Below are 10,246 nucleotides of genomic sequence, written 5' to 3' on the forward strand. Positions count from 1 at the left end.
TCAGTGACAATTGTTAAACCTGTGTGTGCCTACCTGATGGAGATGGGCTCCACAAAGGTTATTGTGGACAAAACTTAGCCTGAAAAGATGTGTGCCTGAGGTGATGGCAAGGGAGAAGTAGAACTCGTATTACTGTCAAAGCTCGTGAGTGTGTAGTTTTGCAGCTGATGCTCCCCCCACCCCAGCTTTTCCAGTTGTGAACTGAGAACATTTTATCTAGAGTCAAATTATATGGTAAATGTGGAACTTTGCAATACAAGTTTTGTTCGGTTGTTTTTCAAACTAGACTGGTTAAATTCATCATCCCACAATGAGACAAAGTCTTGGCATGAACCCTGAAGTCCTAACCCTTTGCTAAGCCACATGGAAAGAATTTGTTGCACATCTTGGGAGTGTTAAGTTCTGCTATCCTGAGCAAATGTCAGTTAAAAAGATCATAGTCTACAGACATAGAATTCCCTTTTGTTTTGGGTGGACAAAATGGTTTCACTCACATTTTTGGACCTGAACTTTTTGGGTGCCAATGGCTGATAAATGTATGCATACCTCTTATTAAAGAAGAGGGAGCTCAAGATCCTAAATAGTTCCTGCAGGAAGGGGGTTGCCATTCGTGTTCTCCAACTAGAGTAGTCTACAAGCTTAGTGTTCAAAACCAGTTGTGTAGGCTCCTTATGTAGTGAGTGTGAAAGGGCTGCTTATTCCCTGCTACAACAGGTGTTTGAGTTCAGGGATGTGACTCTTGAATGAAATTTTGGGAATCTTCAAAGAGAAGGACAAATTAGGGATGAAGACACCAAGGAGACATAAGTAAAATCCCTTGCAGTGCAAGATTCTTGCCTAGCATGATGCTGGGAAGTTGTTTATAGAACAGCTGTTCTGTGGGATTAAGAACAGGCTTAAGCATGACAAGCTCTGCAGCCCTTAAGCGTGACAAACTGTGACTTCCATGTGTCTCACCTACACTGCTGACTACTGGAGTGCAGACCTGAAGTATTCACACTCTACGTAGGAAGAGTCAAGCTCTGCCAAGGTGCTGAATCACGTTGTTGCGTGGTTGGGTTGGCATCAACTGTGCTCAGTTGGTGAGAGTTTAGGTGCCTTCTGGGCGATGGTCAGGCTTTTTTCCTCATCCTGGAATCTCAACCTCAGTCCAACCATGAGTGTATTGCTTATGTATAAAAAGGGAAAGCAGGCAAAACTGCTTAACTGACAGTTCAGTACTGTCTTTACACTGTTTATTTGACTTATTTGTTAGGGTGAAACTTTCCTTATCTCACAAAGCGAAAAATTTGTAATTCATGGTAATACAGTGTGGTTTGTGAGGTGGAGGAAAGGCACTGGGGAAATGAAAAAAAATACGGTCATTTGTGTCTAAGAAGCACTGGAGTGAGCACTTACAACTTATGTTGATACCTGTCTTTCCTGCAGGCTGGATGCATGCTGGCTACCCCATCATGGGCCACCTAGAGTCGGTGAAGGAGATGTTAGACCTGAAGCACATGCAAACTACTGGTCTTTGGGGCCCTGTCCATGAGCTGGGACACAATCAGCAGCAGCAAGCATGGGAGTTTCCTCCTCATACCACAGAGGCCACCTGCAACCTCTGGTCTGTCTATGTCCATGAGAACGTGCTGGGGATTCCCAGGCATCAGGCCCATCAGGCACTTAGGTCACAGTGTCGGCAGGAAAGGATAAGAGAGTATCTGAAGAAAGGCGCTCAACTAAAAGACTGGATGATGTGGACTGCTCTGGAGACATACCTGCAGGTAACTGGGAAAAGCAGATGTATTCTTAGTGCAGTCAGTGAAGCCTGTGTCAGAAGGATGTCTGCAGCCTGGTGACTGTAGCTGCCATGCCTTGTAAGTGTTTGCTCACGATCGGGGTTCATGTTGGGTCCAGAAAGCACCAGAGGCAGACTGTCTAATGCTGATGTCTCCTGAAAGCCTTCGTATGCCAGACTTGGGCTTAACTACTCAGGGAGAGAGCTTAGTGCAATATACTAATCTTTCTTCCTAGGAGAGAAACAGAAGCTGCTTCTTGTTATACAGCGTGGGAAAAGGATGATCAAACTTGGGCACAGCTCTTTAATCTGCTGCTGATTTCTTGTGCAACATTGGGCTAGTTGGCAAAAAAACCCTTGGCATTGTAAGTGTCTAGAAGAGCTGGGCTTCTAGCCGTGTCCTGGTGAGTTATGGGGCTAGGCTTCTCTTTACAAACCATAGCAAAGAGTGGGGTGTTTGTATCAGCCGATGCAAGCTGAGTGGAGCCAGCATCAAGTGGCTAGGGGACAGATTCAGCTTACCCTCCTGCACATGTAACCAGATCCCTCACTGTGGTCAAGACTCTAAATCACGAACCTTGTCCTAGACTGAAAAGCATTCTCTTGGGAAGCATGTGAGATTTTTTTCCTTCCCCCTTTCCCTTAATCCTTTTAGCAACTACTAGTCTAATGGAGAGAGCACTCAACCTGATTTTAACTGGGGACTGTAAGGTAAATGTCCATTATAATGGCTTAACCTACTGACTTTTGTGAGGTGAGTATCCCTCAGCCCCCTTGTCTCAGAAAGTGAGATGTAGGTCGTGGTTTGGTAAAGAACTATGGACATCGAGTAGACATTCTGCATCCTGTCATATTGTTGTTCCAAGTCAGCTCTTTGTATCAACCTCATCTTGAGCAACAACGTAGGTTTCCCATCCTTCTTTAAACTCATTACTCATGCAACAGCAGTTTTTCTGTCTGAAGCTACCTTTGTCCTTATTCCTAGCCAAAGCATGCCCTGCTCACAGTCTCTCCTTGCTGTTCTCTGATTGCTCCTTGTTTTCCTGTGCTACTTCTTTCTAGGTTTTCTGTCAGTGTCGTCTCTGATGCTTTTTCACTGCACAAGAAGCTTTCCTTTGTCCAAAGCAGCAACTTGTATAGTAGGTTGCTGACATTTCTGACTGCTCCCAATGCATCTTTCATCTCTCTTTGTTTTGGGAGGCCTGTGTAATGGGAAGGTTTATTTTTCTGTACTCTAGTGCTGTAAGTTATGCTCTGAAGCCTGAAAGTTGGATGCCTTCATCTAACTTTACATTCAGTCTAAAAGACACTGCAGAAACCTATGGAATTTTCTATTGCTTGTAACACAGGAATAATGCCAGTGAAATGAGAACTCCATTGTTTTTATACTATATTCTTCTCCATCAGTTGCAGGAAGGGTTTGGTTGGGACCCCTTCACCCACCTCTTCTCTGACTACCAGAAAATATCCACCGTCCCAAAAGACAACGCTTCTAAGATGAACTTGTGGGCACAGAAGTTTTCTCAGCAGGTGAATAAGAACTTGGCTCCATTTTTTACAGCCTGGGGATGGCCTATCAAGAAAGAGCTGTCTGTGGAACTGTCCTTTTTACCCAGCTGGGAACAGGACCCAATGAGATCCTATAGACCGTGAAGGAAAAATATCTAAACCTTGATTCTCATACTAGCTATGGCCTATCTTTTTCTCCTTGTGTGCTGCATGATAGCTCACTGGGTGCTTAGTTTTACACTGAATTCTTTAGCTTCTTGCTGTCAATAGAGGTCAACCCCACAAAAATACAACAGAAACTTGTGTGCAGATCAACAACCATCTAAGCCATCTTCTGAAGGGTTAAATAATGAATGAGCTTTGTTCTGGGTTCTTCACCTCAGAAGGAATATAATTCTGAGTAGATTTAGTTCCTGCAGAACCTTTCTTTGATGAGATGGGAGTTTTCAGGGTGGAGCAGTCACTGGAGCAGTCTCAAGGACAATACCAATAGAATATGGATCTTTAAAGCAAATAGTAGCCTCCACAATGTTGTATTCTTCAGTTATAATCTCAGTAACATGAGATTTTCATTATGGTTTTGGTTACCCTAAAACCCCTAGTTTTAATTTAAATACTCTTAAGTATGCAGAACTTCCACACCCACTATCATGAAAGTGACCTTGTAATGCTTATATACAGCTTATATAATACATAGCTGATACTTAAATGCTTTAGATTTCTTCCTACATTGTATGACTGTGTGACCCAATGTCCAGCTTTATGTGAATAAGTCAATTATAAGTTGTAACTCACTCTTACCATAGCCTGACAGCAAGATACATGCCATGCAAGATGGGAAAGTAGAAATGAAGAGGTGACTTGATAGTAGTCAGTAATGGTTTAACTCATGGACTCGTCAAAGATTAAAAAATAGGCACTGACATGACAGCAGGAAGAAGCAGAGAGAAGGAAAACAACAGTTCATCAAGGCAGAGGAGAAGCCTTTTCTAAGGAGCAACAGAAGTTAATGTTTCTCCCACCTTATTCATAATTGCTTGGCTATTATGGGGACTGGCAAGCATGTTAAATAGCCTAATAGCATACCTGTCCCGAACCCACTCCTCGTGTATCAGCAATAAATAAAACAATCACTGTGGACTTGCAGGTTGTGTATGTGGTCCTACCTTCATGTCTCTTATGCCAAGTAAAAAACAGCCTAAATAGAAGTGACCCAAAGGTTAGTTACAGCAGCTTTTCGTTTTTGTTCTGGCTCAGATGTGGTTCTGATTTCCCTGTGATTCATTTGCCTAATATTTTGCTTTGTCTTTCAAACTTTCTTTCCATTCTTATTCACTACTAGTATGAGTTGTTCTTCCAATAAAATAAATGCAGAGGCTAATCATAGCTTAGACAGTGTTTTCGTACTGGTTTAGTCCTGGTTTGGAGATTCAGAAGAAAATTTACATGGTATAAATATTTATACCTGACCCTACCTACAGAAGCAGATTTCACCCATAATGAGTTTATGAATAAAAGTTGAGTTCATGACCATTTAAAAAATGCTCAAAATATTGTCTGTTACCCAAGTATGGCAGGATCTATTCTTTTTTTTTTTCGTGAATGGCACAACAAAAAGGATCTTCAAATATTTAAGAGAAAAAAATGACAAAAGAAAAAGGTGATGGCTTGGATTCAGAGCTAGGATGGATTTGTCCAACCATAGGAATTCCAGTGGAGAAACTACAATTTACACCATCTCTAAATGCAGCCTGAAATATTTAGGCATGCATAATAAAGAATTTCAAAATTGGACTAACTCAAATAAATGTCACCCTCATGTCTGTTCTCCTCCATAAAATAAAAGAAAAAAAGCAATACAGCATAGATTAGTGAAAAGATTGGCACATTGCAGGACTGAATTCTACAATTGCGCATCCACTGGTGCGTGCTGGGGTAGCCCATCAAAGCAGAAAGGCCAAACTGAGGTCATAGCAATAAGACAAGAAAATGTTTAGCACAGAGACAGACTGCAAAATAACATGAAATATTTAATAATTTCTGTGAAAACGTAGTTCAAGCAGCAGTCACAGAGCAATTCAGCATGCAATCTGGGAAGATCCTAGGGCATACCTGAGACTCACCTGAGCAGGAGCTGAAATAGAAAAAAAGTAAAATAGACTAGGAGGCCACATTGACCTTAACAAAAATAAAACCAGAAACAGAGGATTTTCATGGTTTGATAAACTAAGAATGAACGGGTTGACTGGTGAGGTTTTCAAATTACATACAGACCTACTGGCTTCATTTTTACAATCAGCTTGGTTTTAGTGGAAAGTTGCCTGCTATTGCTATGTACTTCCTTCTGCGAGTAGGGAGCTGGAAGCCCAACAAAGATCTGACAAAGATTTTCCTTTTATTATCAGCTAAGGGTGATTTCACTAATAGGTAAAGTGTCAGATTTGCCAAGACACTTGGAGAAACACACAGAGGCTCAATATCTCTTCAAGAGCAAATGTGGAATAAAATACCAATAACTCTGTCAGTTTTATTGACTACTTTTTGGCTTTCTGGCTAGCAGCAAATTGTTTTTAAACATGCCTTTTCCTCTTGTTGGTAGTAAAGAACTCAGTGGTATTGAAGGAGCTGGTGATTTAATAACAGGTTCTGCTCATTTTGATTTCTCAAAATTTAGTTAGACAACTATAGAAATTTGTGCTATTTGTATTGATTATTTTAGCCTTTGATTCTCTGGCAACAACTTTAGGAAGTAATCCATAAATCAAGCATAGCTAAAATGGGATTCATCTGCCCTGGTTTGGCCTCCAAAAGTTAGCCATCTCAATCTGAGCTGTTCACCCAAGGCTCCCTTTAGGGACAGTGCGGAGAAGCAGGCACCTGCAGAGGGCACTTCATCCCTTAAGGCATCACAGGGGATTTGCCCTTTGGAGATCTCTGTTTCTCTCTAAGGTAGGTTAGATGAATCATCACCTTAGCATGAAAGAAAGTGAACTCTGCAGTATGGTAGTGACACAGATGATTTTTTGACCACTTGCCTCAGATGTTCAGTGCTATGTGCACCTGTCTCGAGGACTTGAAGACTCTTCCCACTCAATCTTGCATAGTATAACCATGCCAATAATACGAAAGCTGAATGTACGTGAGAGTGAGGAATAATGGCTGGAGAGGATGAATGACTGAAAGTGACACTTGAAAACATGCAGTATGAGTTGGTTGCTGCCAGAGCTGAGCAGAACTTGAATTTCAATTGCAGAGCAATGTGGTACTAGGGGTCCAGGGAGTTCCGTAGGATAGGAGTGGGATAAAAAATCTTGCCAAGTGATTTAATACTTGATAGCCTAAGGCCACACAAGAAAAAAAAGAAGCCTTTTGCAGGTATAGAGATTTTAGACAGTCAGATGGAACTGTGGAGAATGCAAGCTGTGTGAGTGAACTGAAGTTTGAATGGGCCACCGTATTTCCTAAATTAAACTTCTGGAATACAGGAATGGCTCTTTTCTTTGAGGAAATACAGTTGCTTTTGTACAATATTTTATGAAACAAATAATTCTGCTTGGTGTGAACACTGCATCACACAGTAGTTCCCCTTTAGAGAAGTTCTTGCCTTCAGTGCCACCTGTTCTGTGATACAAATGCAAGATAATGAAGGGAGGAGCCAGTGAGAGGCTTACAAGTCTTTAAAAAAATCTTATCGACAACTTTTGATAAAGTCCTCAGACATTTCCTGTTTGCAAGTTACAGCTCTACCTTGAGTGAGCAGCCCTCAGTTAAGCCCAAAGAAATGCTGTTGAAGGTGTAAGCATTTTTAACACCATTTGTTTGGTTCATTCACCTGTTTAAACTGAACAGCAGCAGTAACACGGTGCCTGATTTTAAATCCTCTGAAGTCAATGGAGGTCTGTTTTACAGAGAGCATTAAGTAGTCTTTGGGTCAGAACTGAAGCTGAAAAAATTCAGTCAGCCAGTTATGAAATGCAATTCCTCTTTTTCATCTTGCCCTTTGCTGTTCTCTGTACCACAGTTACGAGGATTTTAGCTTTGTCCATTCACTCTTCTCACTGTCCGCCATGATTTGCTTCTGACCTTTTTAACATACTCTGTATTTCCTCCTGATTTGTTTTGTTAAACAAAATCTCTTATCAATCAAATGGTCAAAGTCACTGCTGTCCAGGGCTGTGTGCCTTCTCTATTTTTTTTTTTTTAAATATATTTAGGATAAAAAGGGAACTGCTACATGAGAACTAGAGAATATAAATATTATAATGCAAGTAAAATATATTGAAAGCGTTACAGGTTTATTTTTGTACAAAGTTATTTCCATTGCATGTGTTACCTTAGATCCCCATTTTTTCCATTAAAAAACTCTTTATTTAATGTGGGAGTTATGAGACTTTCTACATAGGCATGATTATAGTTTTGAATTGTGTCATCTAAGATGCTTTTCTTCCTCCCGAGATAAAACTCCTTCTGTATAGGACAGAGATGGGCAATCAGGCAGTATTAAAGTGGAATGGCACCCTTAAATTTGGCAACCTTACTTTTTGCAACTTAAATAACATTGTTTTAGCGTTCCTAGACATTTTTGTATGTATCTAAATAGAATCATAGGATCATGAGGTTGGAAGAGACCTCTAAGATCATCAAGTCCAACCATCAACCCGACACCACCATGCCCACTAAACCATGTCTACAAGCATGACATCAACACATTTTCTGAACACCTCTAGGGATGATGACTCCACCAGTTCCCTGAAGAGCCTGTTCCAATGCTTGATGACTCTTTCAGTAAAGAAATTTTTCCTGATGTCCCATCTAAACCTCCCCTGGCACAACTTGAGGCCATTTCCTCTTGTCCTATTGCTTGTTACTTGAGAGAAGAGACTGACCCCCACCTCACTACAACCTCCTTTCAGGTAGGTGTAGGGTGCAATGAGGTCTCTCCTCGGCTTCCTCTTCTCCAGACTAAACAATCTGAGTCCCTGGTTGTCCTGCACATGCCATGTGAGTGCCCTCAAGATGAACCGCTCCATAACCTTGCCCGGTACCAAGGTCAGGCTGATGGGCCTGTAGTTCCCCAGATCCTCCTTCCAGTCCTTCTTGTAGATGGGCATCACATTGGCAACCCTCCAGTCATCTGGGACCTCCCCTGTTGACCAGGACTGCTGATGAATGATGGAGAGCGGTTTGGCCAGCTCCTCTGCCAGTACTCTCAGTACTCTCGGGTGGATCCCATCCATCCCCATAGACTTGTGAATATCCAGGTGGCATAGCAGGTCATTAACTGCTTCCTCCTCTATAAAGATGTATAAAGAAAACCAAGTAGGAACATAATTAGAAATGGAATTTGTCACATATATATTTATACATTTTCCCAATTTGATATTATTCAGTTATTAGCAGTGCAGTCATTACTCTACTTTAAATTTGTCTGCCTTAGTGTGAAACATGAAATTGTTTTAGTAAGTTGATAGCAGAGAGAAGTGAAAATAAGTGACTTCATGATGAATTATAATGTGTGTCAAAGCCAGGGATTTTACTATGTGTGTAGACGTGTACTTTATTAGATAGGAAATAGCCATTGAAGTATAAACTATGATCTTTCATTATTAAGATATTGGTGGCTTTTTTCCATAAAGTATACCATGACTTAATTCAAGATATGTGGATGTTTTCAGATCAGGCATACTTGGCATTTAACACCCTGTAGGGAAATGTATAGATCTGGGTTATTCTCACGCATTATTCCTTGTTCTCCACCATAATAATCCAGATTTAACCATGCAGATGTAGGATCTTCGAAGTGGGAACTTTATTATAACTGTGATTTCAGTAAAAAATTGATACAACTGAGAAGAAAGTGTTCTGATCGCTGAGCACTGAAGAAAAGGTCCCTCGTGACAGCGTTTCAGAGGCAAAGCACTACATTGCATATGCAGGCTGTGGCAAAGACACCGGCTCTATGGTACAGGTTATGTCTAGATCTCCTGGTAGAAATGCAGCTTATGCACACCAGAGCTACCTTTAAACTGTCATGAGTTGGAGGCTGCTCATGAGTAGCTGGCATAGCACAGGGCTCTGTGAGAGTTAATAAGTGCAAGCAGTAGCCTGGTTAAAGCCTGTGCAGGGCAAGACAGAAACATGCACACTGGCAAGAGTTCACCACAGAATGGCCACAGGGGACTGCAGATGTTTGGACTGTTCTGAGGGACCTGCCTTACGTACCCTGTAATCATGACACCAAATTAGAGCATTGTTTTCAGGCTTAATTTGCCTTTCCTAACAGTGAGCAGCTGAGTACCGTAACCTCCAAAACAAACAGAATTCTGCGAAGTATTAATTCTGGTACATGCCCTCTGTTCTTTTTTGGAAAAGAAACAGTATAGTACAGCTTGGGTGACATGACCTATCTTTTCATAGTTCACATTGCTTAAAATCTGTGGGCTTTCATGAAACTGTAATCCAAAAATCTACTACTTAAATGAGACTTCTTTTCAACAGTGGATTAAATGAACTGCATTCGTAAGTATCTGGTATTATCTTTCTTGTACACAATGTTTGCCTACCTTCTGTTTTTGGACTATCTGAAAAAGGGGTAAAAGCAGGGGACAATACTGAAACCCTGGACTACATAAATGAATCAATAGCCATTTCTTTCTGCATTTGCCTCTTCAATAAAAATTACTCTGGACTAACTCCTGCATTGCCAATAATTTAGATAGGCTCTGTGACTGGATGGAATAGGAAGAACAGCTGGTAATTATTTACACTGAAAGGCCCTTGGTAAGGGAAAAATGCAAAATAATATTAATGGCTGGCTGAGAGCACAAGTACTTACAAACCAGAAGCCTTGTCTTTGTCCAGCATGGCAACTATCTGGGGTGAAAGGTGGGGGGGGGGGTGGAATAAGAGCCCAGGAAGTAAAAAGTTGATAGAACATCAGGTTGGGACTCTCCCATT

The 10,246-nt window shown here is 41.2% G+C and overlaps 1 protein-coding gene across 1 annotated transcript in view; it reads left to right on the forward strand.

Moving 5' to 3' along the window:
• The window catches only part of TCAF2 (TRPM8 channel associated factor 2), a 10,395-nt gene extending 6,962 nt beyond the window's left edge, over positions 1 to 3,433 (forward strand). The window contains exons 5-6 of the mRNA XM_086460850.1: positions 1,429 to 1,766; positions 3,188 to 3,433. Coding sequence (XP_086316976.1) covers positions 1,429 to 1,766; positions 3,188 to 3,433 — 584 coding nt within the window. The remainder of the gene's footprint in view (positions 1 to 1,428; positions 1,767 to 3,187) is intronic.
• Positions 3,434 to 10,246: the final 6,813 nt, after the last annotated feature.

Source organism: Leptosomus discolor, chromosome 1 (genome assembly GCF_034619465.1).
Source record: "Leptosomus discolor isolate bLepDis1 chromosome 1, bLepDis1.hap2, whole genome shotgun sequence".
Classification (NCBI taxonomy): domain Eukaryota; kingdom Metazoa; phylum Chordata; class Aves; order Leptosomiformes; family Leptosomidae; genus Leptosomus; species Leptosomus discolor.